This window comes from Equus caballus, chromosome 2 (assembly GCF_041296265.1).
Source record: "Equus caballus isolate H_3958 breed thoroughbred chromosome 2, TB-T2T, whole genome shotgun sequence".
Classification (NCBI taxonomy): domain Eukaryota; kingdom Metazoa; phylum Chordata; class Mammalia; order Perissodactyla; family Equidae; genus Equus; species Equus caballus.
In genome coordinates this window covers 18,448,660-18,466,908 of record NC_091685.1, presented here as the reverse complement: position 1 = coordinate 18,466,908, position 18,249 = coordinate 18,448,660, and the positions used below count along the sequence as shown (strand labels likewise).

Sequence of the window (18,249 nt, the reverse complement as noted above, 5' to 3'; positions counted from 1 at the left end):
AGCGGCCCAGGGTTCACAGGTTTGGGTCCTGGGTACAGACCTGCACACTGCTTGTTGGGTCATGCTGTGGTCGTGTCCCATATGCGGATTGGAGTAGGATTGGCACAGATGTTAGCTCAGGGACTGTCTTTCTCAAGCAAAAAGAGGAGGACTGGCAATAGATGTTAGCTCAGGGCCAGTCTTCCTCACAAATAAATAAATAAATCAGCAATTAAAAAAAAAATTCCGGGGGGCCAGCCCAGTGGTGCAGTGGTTAAGTTTGTACACTTCCCTTTGGCAGCCCAGGCTTCACAAGTTTGGATCCTGGATGCAGACTACACACCACTTATCAGGCCATGCTGTGGCAGCATCCCACATACAAAACAGAGGAAGATTGGCACAGATGTTAGCTCAGCAACAATCTTCCTCAAGCAAAAAGAGGAAGATTGGCAACAGATGTTAGTTCAGGGCCAATCTTCCTCACCAAAAAAAAAAAAAAAAAATCCAATGAATAAATGTAGGGAAAGAAGGAAATAGAAAATCACTATTGCAGATATTGTAGTAGTAATTGCTACAGGCAAGATCCACAAATGGATGCTAAAATTAGTGGGCAAAAGTTTGAGGAGAAACAGGATATATGCTTAAATCTCCAAGTATCTCCTCTAAGATTTTATTATTTCCAAAAGAAGAATTCTGACATTACACTGAAGATGCCTGGCAGACAGCACCTTAACCAAAGAGTCAGTTAACATCACTAGTAATAACATAGTTGACATCCTGTTGTCTGATTTGATGCCCGGAGAAGGGGACATCACTTCTGTGTATTCTTTGCCAAAAGCCATGACTTCATTTTATCAGGAGAAAACATCAGATAAACCCAAATTGAGGGACATGCTGCAAAATAAGTGACCAGTGCTCTTCAAAAGTGTCAAGATCGTGAAAGACAAGCAAAGACTTAGCTGTTAACACAGATCAGAGGAGACCAAGGACACCTCACAGCTAAATGTGACGTGGGATCCTAGACTGAAATCCTGAAACAGAAAAAGGATATTCGTGGAAAAACTGGTGAAATTCAAGAAAAGTCTGTAGTTTAGTTAATAGTATTGTAGCCATATCAATTTTCTGGGGTTGATAATTATACCATGGTTTGGTTATGTAAGATATTGTCATTAGGGAAAGCTGGGTAAAGAGTATATGGGAAGTCTCTGTACTATTCTTGCAACAACTTTTCTCTAAATCTAAATAATCTAGTTATTTCCAAATAAAGTTTAAAATGCACACTGACCCCCGCCCGCCCCCCGGCATTGTCCCAAACCCCACCCCTCTCCCAGGTCCTTCGCAGAGCTCATCGCGTGCAGGGATCTCGTTTGCTCCCCACCGTCCCCACTGCACTGGGAGCTCTGTGGGGCAGGGCTGTCTGTCCCGCTGCCTGCAGCTTCCCCAGTGCCTAGAGTGACTTGCAGACAGCAAGCACTGCTTTCAAAGGTGTTGAATAAGCGAATTAGTTAATATCCCTGGATGTGACCTGGAGACATGAATGGAAAAAGTAAGTGTTCTTAGAAACCCTGCAGAGCACGAGAAGGCAACACAGTCAGGAGTCTTCTCCCACGTGCCCAAGGGTGAAATTATGGGGACCCCACCACCACCACTAGCTTAGGAATCCCTGCCCCAGATTTTGCAGGTGGGGGAGATAATTGACTACCCAGAAACCTTGCTCCAAACATCCGTGTTCCCCCACAGGGCCACCACGGAGTGAGGGTTCCTGGCAGGACGTATCTCAGATGGCCGGGATCCAGAACGTAGGCCAGGCAGGGAGTGTCCGCTGCCCCCATCCTCCAGCCTGTGTGAGTCTGCCAGGGGATCTGGGAATGAACTTCCTAACCCCACAACCCGCAGCAAAATTTTACTGGGAAAACCCAAGAAATCACGTTGTACGGACTTTGGCTTTTCCCATAAATTCCCTCTGTGGACCATCAAACAATAGCAGTGGGGTGGGAAGCAGCGAGAGGCCAGTTCCAACTTGGTTTTGGTGGCGTGTTTTTCAGCGTTCTATCAGGTGATAAAGGCCCACTGTAGTGAAAGGAGCCCAGATGGGAGCGAGGACCCCCAGGTTCCGTCCCCACGTGTATGTAAAAGTGGGAGGAGACTGTATGTGGTGATCTCTGTCCTTTGGGCTCTGATGTTTGGAATCCTCAGCACTTTTATGAAGAAAGGTCAGTTTTTGCTTTGGACCTGAGCCAGAACTCGGGCAACGGCCCCAGTGGTGTTGCTGAGGGGCTGCCTCTCCGGGCCTGGGCATCTTTGGGAGATTCCAGACCTTGGTTATAGGGGAAGGTGGAGGCTGGGCATGAAGGTGTGCCGAAAAGGAAACGTTGCTGAATAATATGTTAGAAGCGTTTGCTGGACCGTAACCAAGACCAGCTACCATAGGAACACGGCTGTCTACACTTCCATCTGACCCTGCATCAAACGGTCATTTTGCAGATGTGAATTCTGAGGCCCAAAGGATCAAGTGTGGTGACAAAGGTCAGGCAGGTGAAAAGGAGGCATCTTGAAGCTGTCCAAATGCCTTTCAGCCGAATTGCTGTCTTTTTATGTTATATAATCTTTCATTCCATACTTTTACACAGAAAAAGAAAATTGAATATCTCCTTTCTTGACCCCATGACTCTTGAGTTTCATACATGAAATTCCGGATGGTGCTGGCAGAATGTGATCACTTTCATACGTCGATGAATTTAGGAAATTAGGGGTCAGCGCCCCGCCCCAGCTCCTAAGGAGTGGCCATCGCTCCTGTCTCATAATCCCTGCCCTTTGCAGATTTGTTTCAGAGCCCTCTGTGGACAGGATCCTAATAGCCCCACTTCATAGGTGAGGAGACTGAGGCGACACAGGGAAAGGACCTGGTCGCTGATGGGGTCGGGGCTGGGACCAGAAGCCCCAGCTCCTAGCCAGAGCAGCTGCACTTCTCGATGCTGGTTTAGTAGCCAAAGCAGGAGCAGCCCACCCAGGAACTGCCACGGGGAAAATCCAGGTCCTAACAAATGCTCTTCCTCAACACCGGCGTTTGAGACGTATCTTTCCTAATCCGAAGGAGCAACCCTGAAAGCTGTACATCCACGTGATTCCAGCAAAGAAAGGGGCACTGCCCCCGGGCCAGTTACAGTAATGTCTAGTTTAATGCTGCATCCCAGGAGGTCATAGCAATTTCTGACAAAAAGTCTTATTTTCCTAAATGTACCACCTTCCAGCGCGTGCCTGGAACAGCAGGGCGGGCAGTTTCCCGAGCTGGAACTACGGGCTGGTTTGTCGATTTCACAAACACACAGGACGGAAGTTTGGACCTGGGCTGAGTTTGGATGAACCAGGCTCTCTTGACCCAGCGCACCTGGGCCCCCCAGTCAGCAAGGAAGGGAGGCCACAGAGCTTGGTGCGCGCACGGAGCTGGCGGGCTCGTGGGTTGTTCCCTCGGTCACTGGATCCAACAGAAATCAGCATCAGGCCTGCAGACAGAACTCCCAGTGGGCCCCCAGGTCCCAGCTGTCCGTCCCCACTGTGCCTTGGGGACAGATCCCCTTAATGATGCTTTGAAGGGGTCAGGCACAGGGTGTGACTGAGCAACCCTCCTCACTGTCTGTACCACACGCTGTGACAGCCAGCAGCCTGGGCCTGTGTCATCCTGCAGATGAGGGATTCTTACACAGCCACGTGACAGAGTCTGTGCGGTCCCTGAATCCACAGGAATTGTCACCAAAGCTGTGTGTGTGTGAGTGTGTCTGTAGGAGGAGGGGACTTGTGTGTGGATATTCATGGCAAGCATCACTTGGCAGAGGTCCAGAACCCTGCCCTCCATCCTCTGTCTGTGGGAGAACCTGGACCCCGCCTGTGTCACCTGCCTCTGGAGCAGCCTGGCTAGAGGGTGGGCATGGGCTGCATGTCTGGCATCCTGTCAGATGATGGAGGTTCCATTCTCCTCCACGGTCTGGGGATGAAAAGCCCGTCTCCTGCCCAAACGTGTGTGTCCACCGGCCCCACCCAGTGCAGCTGTTTGCCCATCCATCCCTGGACCAGGTCCCCACCGCGAGGACAGGAAGTGCTCCCCACATCCGCCTCCGCCACCAGCCTGGTGACTTGTGGTCACTGAGCCCAGTAGCCAGAGAGAGAATTTTTAAAAAGACTCACAGACATGTCATTAAAATCTCAGTGTTGGGTTTTGGGGGAGGCGCTGGGCGGCTCCCGCCCCTGCTTTGCGGAAACACAGATTTTTAGTGTTTGAAAGCGACAGGAGGCTAAAGTGAGACGGCCCTAAATATACTGTCCTGGGCATTTCCGGGCAGTTGGGGAAATGCGGGACTTGGTCCCACCCGCGGTCTCTTGCCCGGACTCAGACCCCCCACTGGGCCGCCTCGGGCCCCTCCAGCCTGTGCTTCACCCCCGCCTCCACGCATATCTTCCACTCCACCCTCAAACCATGCCGCTTCCCTGCTGCCCGGAACCCTGGCCCCACAGGCCAGAGGCGAGGCCCACACCCCTAGGCTGGATTTCCAGCCCTCCACAGTCAGGCCACAGCCAGACTCACGCCCTGTGCCCCACACCGCTGATCTGTGGGTGGCCCCAACACCCCCGCACCTGTGTGTATGAGGTGCCCTCTGCCTAGAATGCCCTCCCTACCACCTTCTCCATATGCGATCCTTCAAGGCCAGTTCACATGTCACCTCCTCCAGAAAGGCTGCTCAGATCCCATCATGTCATGGGACCCTCCAACTTCCCCAGTGCTTGACGAGGCCTCTCCAGGAGCTGTCACTCCTTCCTCTCTGCTTCTCGTTCCTTTCCATGCCTCCCTCCTTCCTCCTTCACCTTGTTCTACAAAGGGACCTGCCTCCTTTTGCCCTTTGCTGTGTTTCATGGCTGTCCGTGTCCCTGCCGGTGCCATCCGCTCCTCAGCTCTGGGCCTTTGTTCATGCTGTGCCCTCCTCCGCAGGGTCCTTCTCCCTTGACGTCGTGGCAAATTCACTGTCACCCCTCAAGCCCCAGCTCCAGCATTAGCGGCAAGCACCCTCCTCCCCCACCTCCCACTGATGCACATCAGCAGACTCGGGGAGACCCGGTCCCCCTGAAATGTGCTCAGTTATGTCCCTGCCCACCACCGTGGTCCTTTTCTGCCTCGGGTCTGATGTCCATCTCCCCAGAGGAGGGACCTGACCTCTGCCCCATCTGTGGGTCCCAGAGCCAGCAGGAGACTTTGCAGGACAGGCTGGGTTTGGGGGCCAGAAATGGACCCCTTGTTGGCAGCCACCATGTGCCAGGCTCTGTGCTGGGGCCCTCACCATACGGCTCATGGAGCCCGCTCAGCACCCGGGAGGCAGAGCCCAGGAGCCAGCCCCGCCCAGGCCCCTGGCTCCCACCCAGCTCTGCCCACCCTGGAGCCTGAGCACAGAGCCACGTGTGACTGCCAGCCCGGCTTTGTCTTGCAGTGGAGCTCGACCGCACCCTGGGCCACCAGGAGCCCCACTGGAAGGAGTTCCGCTTTGACCTGACCCAGATCCCAGCGGGGGAGGCGGTCACAGCTGCTGAGTTCCGGATTTACAAGCTGCCCAGCACCCACCCGCTCAACAGGACCCTCCATGTCAGCATGTTCGAGGTGGTCAGGGAGCGGGCCAACAGGTGCCAGCCCCATGCCCTGCCTCCCAGTCAGGCCTCTGTCCGCATGTCGGCCCAGCCCTGGGGGTACATTAACCAGAGCACAGAAGGGGAGCTTCCTGGGGAGCACACCCTCAGAGACGGGAAGATGCTTGGCCCGAGGCCCCCTGCCCCCTGGAGAAGGGCCCAGCATCAGTCCTGGCTTCAAATCTCCGCCCTGCCTGTGGGACCTTGGACGGGTCACTGAGCTCCCGAGCCTCCGTTTCCCCATCTGTACACGGGCGCAGTAACACGTTTGAAGAGTAGATACAGTGAGATAAGACACGTCAGGCGCCCAGCCCAGAGCCAGGCAGTAGATGCCCCACTAGTGGTCCCCAGGCGGGCACTGGAAACACAGAGACGGCTGTGCTGGCCCTCGGTTAATTGTTCTTTCGTGTCCACAGGGAGTCTGACTTGTTCTTTTTGGATCTTCAGACGCTCCGAGCTGGGGACGAGGGCTGGCTGGTGTTGGACGTGACAGCAGCCAGCGACCGCTGGTTGTTGAACCGTAACAAGGACCTGGGACTCCGGCTCTATGTGGAAACGGAGGATGGTAAGACTCAGGTCGGGCAGCGAACCTTCTCCTGAGGGCTCCTCCAAGGCCGCTGGCGGCAGACGCAGCTGGAGCCGCCTCCTCTGGCCCTGGAGGCCGCCCCTTTCTCCGCGGGCCGCAGGGTGACAATGCCCTCCCCACCGCGGGGCTCCGTGGGGTAACGAGGTGAGGTTCCCACAGTGCGGGACAGCAGGAGGCCCCTGCCAGCGGGCGTTTCCTCCTCTCCTTGGGCAGAGCCAACCCTGGAGCTGGTGAGGGAGCGAGTCCATGTTTCCCTCCCCAGGAAATGAGTGATTCTTTCTACTCCTCTCCGGAGCGGCCTGCAGGAGCTCCTCCGGGGGCTCCGTACTGGGCAGAGCACGGGTGCTTCCACCCTCAGGCTCTGGGCAGAGAGGCCTGGCTTTGAAGCCCGGCTCTGCAGCTTTCTACCTCGGTGACCTTGGCAGGTCGCTGACCTTTCCAAGCCTCAGTTCTCACGTGTGTAGAATGCGGATTCACACAGTCAGTCATTCGTTAGCAGGCACCTGAGGGGGGTGCTGCTTCATGCCAGGCAGTGGGGACAGAAGGGCTGATGGTAGGCACAAGACTGGCGTGTTTGAGCCACAGCAGGGGGCCGGCATGCTGGGGCAGAGCGGGCCAGGCAGAGATTAGGCGGCATGAGATTGGGAGAGGTGCGCAGGGGGCGTGAGGAGTTCGGGGAAACCCAGCCAGGGGTGGAGTTTCTAGGGCAGCTTATTTTATTTAACAGCAGTGGAGGGCGACAGGGTCTGAGTCAGGATTTTATAAAGGAGCCCTCGGAGACCCCCGCCCGCCAGGAGGTGCAGCATCCCTCCCATCCCTTCAGTGTGGGCGGTGCTTGGTGACCTGCTTCCCAAAGTCCCTGACGGCCACAGCTGGGGGAGGCACCTTGACAGTGGAGAAACCTGAGCAGCACGACCTGCGCCAGGTGACCCAGGTCACGTGAATAAGTCACGTAGATCCACGCAGCCCTGATGCGCTGGGACAAGAGGGCGCTTCACCCCAAAATCCCCCAACCCCAGTCTAACTGTGAGAAAACGTCAGACAAACCCAAACTGAAGGATATTCTGCAGGATACCTGGAAGTACTTCTCAAAACTGTCCGGGTCATCGAAAACAAGGACGGTCTGAGAAAGCCCAGAGAGGCCTAGGGAGTTGTCATGACTAAATGTCTGGAATCCTGGAAGAGAAAAAGGGCACTGGGGAAAATGAAATCCTCGTAAATCGTAGAGTTTCACTGAGAAGAAGAGACCAGTAATGGTTTGCTGGTTGTGGCATCTGTGCCAGAGGGATTTAAATGTTAACATTTCCCAGGGGAAGCTGGGTCTGCATATATGGGAACTCTCTGTATTATCTTGCCATTTTTCTATAAATCTCAACTATTATAAAACAAACAGAACAAAAAGACTTTATCATGTGTGTAAACCAAAGGCCCCCTGACGTCAGCGGGGAGAGCAGCCTGTGGGACAGGAGCGAAGTCAGAGGGCCCAGAGGCACACGGGGCGCAGGTAACAGCTGTGCGCCCTTGTTAGGGAAATGGAGAAAGGCTGAGCGAGGAATCCTGGATGACCAGGATTGAGCCACGGGATTTTTTTAATAGATTTTTTTTTGCCTGAGTTGGGGAAAAATAGAGGAGGTGCAGGTTTGAGGTAGGAAACAAGGTTGTCTCTGGCGGTGACATTATTGAGAGCCCTGGTGGACGTCCACGTGGAAATGTCATTTCCAGGACAGGTGAGTGCGGGAGACGCAGGGGCGGGGACCACTGACACACCAGCGGGTTAGAGCCCTGGGGCTGGACCGGTCACCCGGGGAAGGAGGGAGCCACGGAGAAGGGAGGAGACCGGCGGCCGCGTCTTCCCTGAGTGTCGCCGCCGCGGGGCCTCCGTGCGCCGCCGTCCTGCTCCTGGTCCCGGGGGCCGGACCGTCCGCGGCCGGGGAGCCCCGTCTTCGCCTTCCGCGGCCGGGAGGCGGGGCGCCTCGGGAGCCCTCGGAGACGGACGCGCCGGGGTGCGGGGGGGCCAGCCGGGCCGGCGCGTCAGCCCGCGGGCGCCCTGCCTGCTCTGTGACGCGGCGGCGGCGGCGGCCCGGGGCGCACGCGGTCGCCGGCCTGTCCCCGCGGCCCGGAGCCGGGAGCGGACGATGGCGGCCCTGCGGCTCCTCGCGGCGGCGCTCGGGCGCCGCGTCTCCACCGGCCGCTCGGGGCGCGCGCTGGCCGAGGGCGGGGTGTGCGGCTTCGCCAGCAGCGCTCGCGCCCGCGCCCGGTTCTACACGGATCCCGTGGAGGCGGTGAGAGACATCGCCGACGGGGCGAAGATCATGGTCGGGGGCTTCGGGCTCTGTGGGATTCCGGAGAACCTGATCCGGGCGCTGCTCAAGACCCGCGTGAGAGACTTGACCGTGGTCAGCAGCAACGTGCGGGTGGACGACTTCGGGCTGGGCCTGCTGCTGGGGACCAAGCAGGTCACCCGCATCATCTGCTCTTACGTGGGAGAGAACGCGCTGTGCGAGCAGCAGTACCTGGCGGGCGAGCTGGAGCTGGAGCTGACGCCCCAGGGCACCCTGGCCGAGCGCATCCGCGCCGGCGGGGCCGGAGTGCCCGCCTTCTACACGCCCACGGCCTACGGGACCCTGGTGCAGGAAGGCGGCGCCCCCATCAGGTACTTCCAGGACGGCCACATCGCCATCCTGAGTCAGCCGAGAGAGGTGCGGGAGTTCCACGGGCACCACTACCTCCTGGAGCACGCCATCACGGCGGATTTCGCTTTGGTCAAAGGGTGGAAGGCCGACCGCGCAGGAAACGTCATCTTCAGGCGAAGCGCCAGGAATTTCAACGTGCCCATGTGCAAAGCTGCGAACACCTCGGTGGTCGAAGTTGAAGAAATTGTGGATGTGGGGTCGTTTGCCCCAGAAGACATCCATGTTCCTAACATTTATGTAGATCGCGTCATCCAGGGGGAGAAATATGAGAAAAGAATTGAGCGTTTAACAATCCGGAAGGAGGAAAGTGGAAAAGCCAAGGCTGCCGAGGATATAAGAACACGGATCATCAAGCGGGCGGCTCTCGAATTTGAGGATGGCACGTATGCCAATCTGGGCATAGGCATCCCTCTTCTGGCCAGCAACTACATCAGCCCGAATATAACCGTCCACCTTCACAGCGAGAACGGCATCCTGGGCTTGGGTCCGTTCCCACGGAAAGACCAGGTGGATGCAGACCTCATCAATGCCGGCAAGCAAACCGTCACCATTTTCCCCGGGGGCTGTTTCTTCTCCAGCGATGACTCGTTTGCCATGATCCGAGGGGGACACATCCACCTCACCATGCTGGGAGCCATGCAGGTGTCCAAATACGGCGACCTGGCCAACTGGATGATCCCCGGAAAGAGGGTGAAGGGCATGGGGGGTGCGATGGATTTGGTGTCCAGTGCCAAGACCAGGGTGGTGGTCACCATGGAGCACTCCACCAAGGCCAACGAACCCAAAATCTTGGAGAAATGCACGATGCCCCTGACCGGGAAGCGGTGCGTGGACCGAATCATCACGGAGAGGGCCGTGTTTGACGTGGACAAGAAGAGAGGGCTGACGCTGACCGAGCTCTGGGAAGGCCTGACGGTGGAGGACATCAGGAAGAGCACGGGGAGCACCTTCGCCGTCTCCCCCGATCTCAGACCCATGCAGCAGGTGGCACCCTAACCCGGGAGGGGGGTCCGTCGTTTGAAGCTCGCGGGTGTTGGTCCACAGGTAGTCAGGAACCACGTGTGTACACACAAGCGGTCTGACCAGATTTCTCCTGGCATCTCAGACTTGCTGCCCCTGGAGACGCACTTTGTTCTCTCAGGAGGATTTGACTCTAATTAAAAACAGAAGGAAAATGTAGAAGTTTATCGAGTCTGTTCTGTGAGGGCTGAGAAAGCTCTGCCACGTGACTAAACGTTGGACGCCCCCTTCCCTGGCTGCCTTTGCGTTAAATTCTGTGCAGCTGGAGATGATGCCACAGGCAGGGTTTCCTTGAGGTGCCTTCCCTCGTGAAGGAGTGCTTAAATTTAGGGAGCGAACGACGAGGGAGGGTAAGACCCCCGGGGTTCACCTGAGGCGCCGTTTTCCTAGTAACGTGGCAAGTACACAAGGACAGGTGTGCCTTTGTGATCGGAAGAAATGCTGTTGGAAGGAAAGGGTTTTCCTTTGGCCCCTCTGACTTTCCTTCTGGGGCCGTTCATTTTGTTGCTACATTTTGTTTCCCTGTAACCTCCCATCCTGCTCCCCCAACATGTCTCCTCCCCGTAGCTTTTAAATAGACGTCTCTAGAAGGAAAGAAAAACGGTCTCGGAGGGACAGTGACTGGTAACAGGAGCGACTGAATGGGGGGCCTGCTGGTGCTGCCCTTCCAGTGGGAAGTGTCCTCTGTGAGTAAACGTCCGTCTGGGGGTCGCCAAAGGCTGCGGCTTGTGCTAGGAGTTCTAGAACCTGGATGGGTTTTCTCATCCTGAATCATGGTGTTCTTGTGTTGTCCAGAAGAGACACTTAGCTCCTTCCTCTCTGTGCTGGAGCCCAATCTGGCCTCCTGTCGATACTCCCTTGTGACCCAAGAGGGGCTGTGAGGTGTTTCATCCCGAACCCATAGTCGCAAAGACTAAAGAGAAAACAATGAGTGTGTGTGTGTGTGTGTGTGTGTGTAAAGTGTTAAAAACCAAGCCTGACGAGGAGCTGGCACTTTCTCAGTGTAGCTCTGGGATGCACACAACCGACGGGAGCACTTTGGGAAGAGCAGGAAGTTCTCGCTGCTCAGGGAAGGCCTCTCAGAGAGGTCTCCCTGGGGCCTGAGCCCGGAGGAAGGGCCAGATCCTGGAATGGGGAGCTGGACAGGGAGACAGTGCTCCAAGGGGACAGCCTGGGGTGGGGGGAGTGGCCAGGGACCATGGCCACATGCGGGGTAGGATGGAATGTCATCGAGGGGACAGTGGGCCACCTTCACCTTTGGGGCTTCTGGGGAGGGGCCTGATCTGCCCTGGGTGTCAGGAGAAGTTTTCCAGCAGCAGCATGGAGCAGGCAGAGGTTTCCAGAAGCAGACAAGTTGGAGGGCTGTTAAGAGAGTACAAAGAAAGGAAAGGATTGCGTTCCCCGTTCTCCTGGGATGAGGAAGTAACCTCGGGCCAAAGCAGACCTTGTCCACAGCTGGGATTCCCTGCAAGGGTTTCAACCTGCGTCCTGATTGTCCTTCAGCATGGCCTCAGGGTCACGCCCATGACTGCAGGCTGCGGTGGGGCAGGGGCTGCAAGGAAGGGCCAAGCGGCACCCAGAGCAGGAAGAAGCCTCGAGGAGAGATGGGAGCAGTCTTGGCCTGGCACAGCTGAGGAGGGGTGTGAATTAGGACTTGACCGCCTGTCCAGGGTCGGGATAGGGCAGGTGAGCTGCCAAGACACCTGGGCCCTGATAGGCCGACACAAAGTGGGGCGAGGCTGGAGGTCTCATGGGGCCCACGTGGCCCAGAAGAGCAGCATCTTCCATTGGGGTCTAAGCAGGGAGACCCCTGTGGTCCCCATCTCAAGGCCTGGCCGCAAGTACTCCCTCAGCTGCAAAGGGTACAGCATGCCTGCCAGCCTAGGAGCCCACCACCCAGAGAGCCCAGGCCTTCCCTGCAGCCAGCTGGAGGCAGGGAGCCCAGCCCGAGGATGGGTTGGGCAAAAAGCAGAGCTGGTGGGGAAGGGGGAGCTCTGGGCCCTGGAAGGAGGGTCAGGGGGTCCTTTCCCAGGTCGGCCAGATAGGACCTCTGAAAGAAGACCAGGTGTCAGTCCCTTGCCCCCACACCCCCAGCCAGGCCTCTGCACGGTTTGCTGGGGGAAGATAGGAGGGTAGGAGAATCCTGGCTCTGTTGCAGCTTGCTCTGGGACCTTGAACCGTTGTTGCTACTCTCTGGGCCTTAGTTTCTGCTTCTGTCAAGTGGGGACCTAGGATTAGTGACAGGCAGTGGCACACGCAGGCCTGGAGGGCTGCTCGAGCCCAAGGCCATGCCCATGTGCCAGCCAGGCTGTGGAGCTGCACTCCAGGGCCACATGGACCACACTCAGCCCCCCGCTCCCATCTGCCCCATTGCCGCCTCCTCGTGGCCACCCTGGCCCGTCCCCTCTGCTCGCCAGGCTTTTCTGTGTCTCTGCGTCCTCGTGGTCCTGCTGCTTCCTCACGACTGCGACTTGCTGTGACCCAGACTCTCCTGAATGGCTTCTCTCACGGCTCCTTCCAGCATCACCTCCTGCGGCTGAAGACCTCCTGTCTCCGTATGTCCTTCCTGAGTGAGGCTCCAAGGGGCCCAGCGCATTGGTTTGTGGCAGGTGATGTCATAGGTCAAATCAATCTCTGGATTGATTAGTTGTTCAGTTTATAGCCCATGGACACGGGGCTGAAGCACAGCTGTTTCAGGGCTGACCTTTGAGCAGGACAGGGTGGGGCAGGCAGTGTCCTTGACCTGTGGTGTGTAAGGTAGAATCATCTTAGACCCGCTGAGGGAACAGTATAGATGTTTATGTATGTGCACGTGTGTAGACCCTGTATATAAATGCATGCATGTGTGTGTGTACACAGACGTGTCCGTGTGTGTGTATCGGTGTTGCAGCATTGAGGGGAAATGTACACGGAAGAGGAACACTTGCACTGTGTTTTCAGAAACGTAAACATGAGTTGGCCGTCATGCTCCTGTGGTCCAGTGTAAGAAAATTCCACCGGAAGAGAGAGTGAGGAGGTCCCCTCACATTCTCGTCTTTACAATGGAAGCCAGGAAATAACCTGAATGTCTAAAGATAAGCTAATCTCTAAATATTATGGCATATGTTCTCAAAGGAATTTTATACATTCCAAATGTTTATAGTTCAGGCTTATTTTAACCAGGAAAATGTTTATGTGAAAAAAAATGGAAAGAAAGCAAACTTCATTGCTGTGCGGACAATTGTGTAAAACTTAAACTGACATGAAAATAGCCCAGAAAAGTGAAAATGATGTGTTGGAGTGGGGGAGGGGTTTAGGAGTGGTATTTTTTTCTCAGAAGCTTCTTTACAGTTATTATTTCATTGCTTTACAATTAAAACATCAAGAGGTCATGTGGAAATACACAGAGCTACAGGAAGACAGCTGACTGGTCGAGTGGCCGTTTCGAGGGCTAATTATATGTTTTTCAGGGCATCCTCAGTCTTTAAGCGGCTGTGGAGTAAAATGCCGCTTTTATAGGCCTCGCTGTCCCTAAGCTGAGGCCCCGATCTGTCCCTGCCCATCCTCTTCTCTCCTGCTTCCCTTTTTAAACCACAAACCCGGTGGTTAAGGACTTAACTGGGTAAGAACTTGGCTCTTGAATTAGACCGACGTGGGGTGAACCTGGCTCTGGGACTTTGGGCCAATGTCCCGCCCCTGAGCCTGGTGTCCCATTTGTGGGCCTCAGGGCACAGTTAGTGCCCGGCTCTTGGGCGGTGCTCAGCGGGCAGGTGCCCGCCCAGTCCTGGCAGCAGCCCCAGTCAGCTGAGGTTAGAAATCCTACGTCGAAATCCCAGCAAGTCCGGGGTGAGAGGTAGAACTTGGGCCTCAGAGCCTCAGACCAAGGTGGGACCCTGGTTCTGAGAGTCCCTGGCAGGGTGGCTCTGGTCCATCACGAGTGACTCTGAAGTTTCTCAGTGAAGTATGAGGTCCGGGATCACTGGAAAGATGAGTGAGATCGTCAGTGTGAAATAACTTTGAACCCGTAACATGCTGCCCAAATGGCAGCGTTCACGATTATGGCTAATACTGACCCTGCAGCCCGCGAGGCCCCTGCCCCCAGCTGCTTCAGACCTGCCTGCAGGGGGCTGGGGCTGGACTTGGGACTCTGGACTTCAGATGAGGAAACTGAGGCACAGTGCGTCCCCTCAAGTCCTCAGCCTCCATGCTCCTGGGCCCTCCCAGGCCCCGGCAGAGGGGTCCCTGCTGTGTCCACGTGCAGGGCCACCACCCTCGAGTGACCGCCCTCTCTCCTCTCTCTGTCTCAGGGCTCAGCGTGGATCCTGGCCTGGCCGGTCTGCTGGGGCAACGGGCACCGCGCTCCAAACAGCCCTTCATGGTCACTTTTTTCAGGGCGAGCTCCCGTCCTGTCCGAGCCCCTCGGGCTGTGAGGCCCCTGAAGAGGAGGCCCCTGAAGAAAACCAACGAGCTGCCGCACCCGAACAAGCTCCCGGGGATCTTTGGTGAGGGCCCAGGATGGGCCTGAGGCCCGCAGGCTTTGGGCCACGAGCCAGGTGGTGGTGATGAACCCTCCAGGCTCTTGGTGGGCTTCCAGCTGGTGGTCACGCTCCAGCCACCTCTCCTCACTGTCCTCCTCTGCCCCTGCAGCCTGGGGACTGGCCACTGCCCTCTCAGGCCTCTGAGCATCTGCGCTCGCCATTCCTGCCGCCCAGAAGTCCCTTCTCACTGGCCTTTCCCAGAAGTCTCCGTCAGAATGGGGCGCCCCTTCCTCTGGGCAGCACGGCCCCGGGTGCCCTCGGTTCTCCCCGGGCACCCTGCAGGATGCACAGTTCCTTATGCGAAGGTCTCCTCCCGAGTTCGAGCCCCTCAGGATCAGGGACGGGCCTGACCCGACCACATGCCCTCCTTTCCTCACGGGGAGTCAGCCTTGGGCTGGCCTCAGGGGGAGCCACGAGACCCTGTGGAACGGGTTGGCAGGAGAGGTGGAATGAGGTCAGGAGGTGTCTCCAGAGGAAAGGAGGACGAGCCCCTAGGTGGCCGAGGGTCCCCTGGGCTGTTTATTGGAGCATCAGGAGGCCCACAGGCTGAAAGTCAGGGGAGGCTGGGCTGAGCGTACGGTTACTCTGGAGCCATCAGGAGCCACTGAAGGTTCTTGAGCTGGGCCATGGCACCAGCAGAGCTGCAAGGATGGGCTTTACGGGACCAAAAGGTTTAGTTTTCCGTCCTTCATTTAGTCAACAAATGTGCCCATCGGGGTGTCCCCCGTCCTGGGAGCTCCCTGTGGTAGCTGCACAGAGTAGGAACCCCCCAAAAGACCTCCTTGCGCTGTCTGTCCCCTGCAGATGATGTCCACGGCTCCGACGGCCGGCAGGTTTGTCGTAGGCACGAGCTCTATGTCAGCTTCCAGGACCTCGGCTGGCTGGTAATTTCTGACTCCTCCTCTTTCTTAACTGACAGTCCGTCCCGCGTCCCACCCCCCCACCCCGCCCCCCACCCCGCCCCCCACCGCCGAGAGCCTAAGTGTTTCTCCAGGAGGAGGTGGAATTATGCGGCATTTCAATTTTCTTAGCTATTGCTTTTTGCTTTGTTTTTTAAGTTTTCTAAGGGGAGAATGCATTGCTTTTATAGTGAATAGTGCTTTTTTTGTAAAACCATGAGAAAGGAGACTATCTGAACGCTCAGCCGCGATTGTCAGAGCTGCGACAGGGAAGCCAGGCTCGGTGGGCCGCGCTGGAGGGCCTCTGCTGCCCCCGCAGGATGCTGGTGGTGCGGGGAGGGGCACAGCAGGCTCGAGCCCTGTCTGCTGGGGTCCCCAGGGGGACGCCAGGCCTCTGGGGAGACTGCCGAGCAGCTGAGGGTGGGTGCTGGGCCCTGAGGCCGGGGGAGGGGCAGGGCAGCCCTGAGTGTCCCGTGACAGGTGCTGGACGTGGGGGCTCGGAGGGCCCGTGGAGGGACTCACCTCCTCCCATTCTCCCCCCAGGACTGGGTCATCGCCCCCCAAGGCTACTCGGCCTATTACTGTGAGGGGGAGTGCTCCTTCCCGCTGGACTCCTGCATGAATGCCACCAACCACGCCATCCTGCAGTCCCTGGTCAGTCCTGCGTCCGGCCCCCCGACGCCTGGGCGGGGTCCCCAGAGCAGAGGGGCCTCTGAAGCCGGGAGGTGGATTGGCGCCGCTCAAGCCAGGAGGCATCCTCTGCATGGAGTCTGTCCTGCGACCATGTGGTCACCACCCCGTGCAGAGGCCGGTCCCTGTGGCCTCTGTGCGCAGACTCCCCACATTGGGACCTGCCTGCACCCCGCTTACACTGGCCGGTGCGCGCACGCACATCCGTGCAGCACACATGCACATGCGGGACTGTCGCTTTCGTGTGAGGGGCGCCCGCACTGACAGGTGTGCCTGTTATCACATGCACAGCACATCCGTGACAGACGTGCATTGCCCATGCAGCCCTGTGAGCTCAGAACACACACACACCCGCGTGCCTGGCGTGTTCCCCTCTCGGACACACGTGCTGTGGGGTGATGACGTGCGTGTGCGCTGCCTGCCCTCTACGTGGCGTGTTGGGGTCGGGGGTGCCCCAGGCATGTCTGGGCTGTGGCTCCCCCTTCCCCTCCGTGTCCGTAAACGGTCCTTCTCAGCTCTGTGTCCCCCAGACTGTGTGGCTCTGATGCCCGGTGTCCGGGGGTCTAAATGCCAACAGTCATTCTCTGAGAAGTGTCCTTGCTGCTGCTCGTTGCTCAGTGTTCGCTCGTGTTTGCTGATCCTGGGCTTGAGCCTTTTCTCTAGAACCTTGACCTGGACTCCAGTCCCCTGTGCCCCGACGGTGATGTTTCTCTGGGAGGAGATTGTGTCAAGGCGACGCCTTAGGGTGAGAGTAACTGAATTGCGACGGCGGCTTGGACCCCTGAGGACGAGTGGGGTCTACTGGGTGCCCGGGTGCCACCTCAGCCGAGGAGCTGGTGTGATGGCGGGCGCCCCGGCCTCCCTGCCTTTGTGCAGGGCTCCTCCTGCGTGGCCCCTCCCGGCTCTGCCCCGCTCCGCCCCAGCCCCCACCCTCCGTGTCCCAGCTGTCGGTCACCAGAGTGAGCACTCCCACTGTGCTGGGCGCAGACAGGACAGTGGCTGACCGCTCGGGGAGGCTGTCTGCGGACACTCGAGCAGAGGGGCAGCCAAGAGGCTGGGTCTGTGAGGAAGGAAGATGGCTGTTCATCGGAGGGGGGCTGAGCCTCTGCACGGAGCAAGAATGTTCCCGGCAGAAGGAGCAAGTGCAAAGGCCCCGGACAGGAGCAAGCTGGGTGGGCTCAGGGCCGGCAGGGAGGCGGGGCCTGGCTGGAGCAAAGCGGGGGTGAGGGTGGAGGGAAGTGACGTTGGGGTGGGCAGGGGCCGTTCACATGGCCTTGGGGTCCCTCACAAGGTGACAGGTGGGGGGATTTAATCCCAAGTGAACCGAGAGGCCGTTGCAGGGTTTTAGCGAAGCAGTGTCATGATCTGACTCACTCTAGAAGTTTCTCTCTGCCTGCTGTGGGAGATGGACTGTGGAGTGGAGGGTAGAGGAGGCTGGGGGCCGGGTGAGGAGGCTGCTGCGGTCACCTACAAGAGGCCCAGGGCGTCTTGGTGGGTGGTGGGGGTGGGCTGCGGCAGCTGGATGGTGGAGGCGGGCCCACTCTGGGCAGTGGGTGGAGGCGGCAGGGGGTGCAGGGCCTCCAGCGAGGGCTCAGCGACGTGCTGGCTGAGGGCCCTTCTGAGGACAAGGGGAGGACGGGCGGCTTGGCGAGGGCAGAGCTGCTGTGGGGTCGGAGGAGGGATTGGGGGAAACCAGAAGTTCTGCTTCCGACCCCGTGTGTCTGAGGCCCTAATATCCCACGTGGTGAATTTGGGTGGGTAGTTGGGTCCACGAGTCCGGGGTACAGAGGAGGGCCCAGCTGAAGGTCTGAATGTGAGAGATGTCGCACGGGGCAAGCGTTTGAGTCCTCAGAGCAGATGATGCTCTGGGAGACAGCGGGAGGAGAGGCAGGGAGGACGGGCCTCCACGTGGAGAGGCCTGGGAAGGACGAGGAGCCGTGGGAGGCAGGGGCAGTGATGTGGGAGGGGTCCTTGGGGAGGCTGGGGCCAGAAGGACACTTGTCCCTCCAGGCTCACCCTCGGCGTCGCTCTACATGCAGCAGCCGGGGAGTCTCACTACAGCACAAATCTGACCACCTCCTTCTCAGCCGAGAAGCTTCCTGTCGCGTCCCATTGTCCCCAGGAGGAATCCGAGCCCTTGGCTGGGACGCAGGGCCCCTCTTTAGCTGCCATGCCTGCCTCACCAATGTCCCTGCACA

The 18,249-nt window shown here is 57.9% G+C and overlaps 2 protein-coding genes across 4 annotated transcripts in view; both read left to right on the top strand.

The window, feature by feature from the left end:
- The window catches only part of BMP8A (bone morphogenetic protein 8a), a 34,437-nt gene that overhangs the window by 11,064 nt on the left and 5,124 nt on the right, over positions 1 to 18,249 (top strand). Inside the window, exons 2-7 of one of the 3 annotated variants that reach the window (XR_011436447.1) lie at positions 5,454 to 5,643; positions 6,063 to 6,211; positions 14,232 to 14,426; positions 15,267 to 15,346; positions 15,905 to 16,015; positions 16,670 to 16,796. Coding sequence is in view for 2 of the 3 variants with exons in the window: in XM_070260410.1 (XP_070116511.1) it covers positions 5,454 to 5,643; positions 6,063 to 6,211; positions 14,232 to 14,426; positions 15,267 to 15,346; positions 15,905 to 16,315 (1,025 nt within the window). In the remaining variant the exon portion in view is untranslated. Of the gene's footprint in view, positions 1 to 5,453; positions 5,644 to 6,062; positions 6,212 to 14,231; positions 14,427 to 15,266; positions 15,347 to 15,904; positions 16,460 to 16,669; positions 16,797 to 18,249 lie in introns of those variants that run through there. The other 2 variants (XM_023632843.2, XM_070260410.1) reach the window with 2 other exon arrangements.
- Positions 8,270 to 10,112, top strand: LOC100054330 (succinyl-CoA:3-ketoacid coenzyme A transferase 2, mitochondrial). The gene has a single exon (XM_001503478.6). The coding sequence runs from the start codon at positions 8,368 to 8,370 to the stop codon at positions 9,919 to 9,921; it is 1,554 nt and encodes a 517-aa protein (XP_001503528.4). The 5' UTR covers positions 8,270 to 8,367; the 3' UTR covers positions 9,922 to 10,112.

Coding starts and splice junctions, on each gene's coding strand:
- LOC100054330 (XM_001503478.6), top strand. CDS start 8,368: ATGGCGGCCCTGCGGCTCCTCGCGGCGGCGCTCGGGCGCCGCGTCTCC.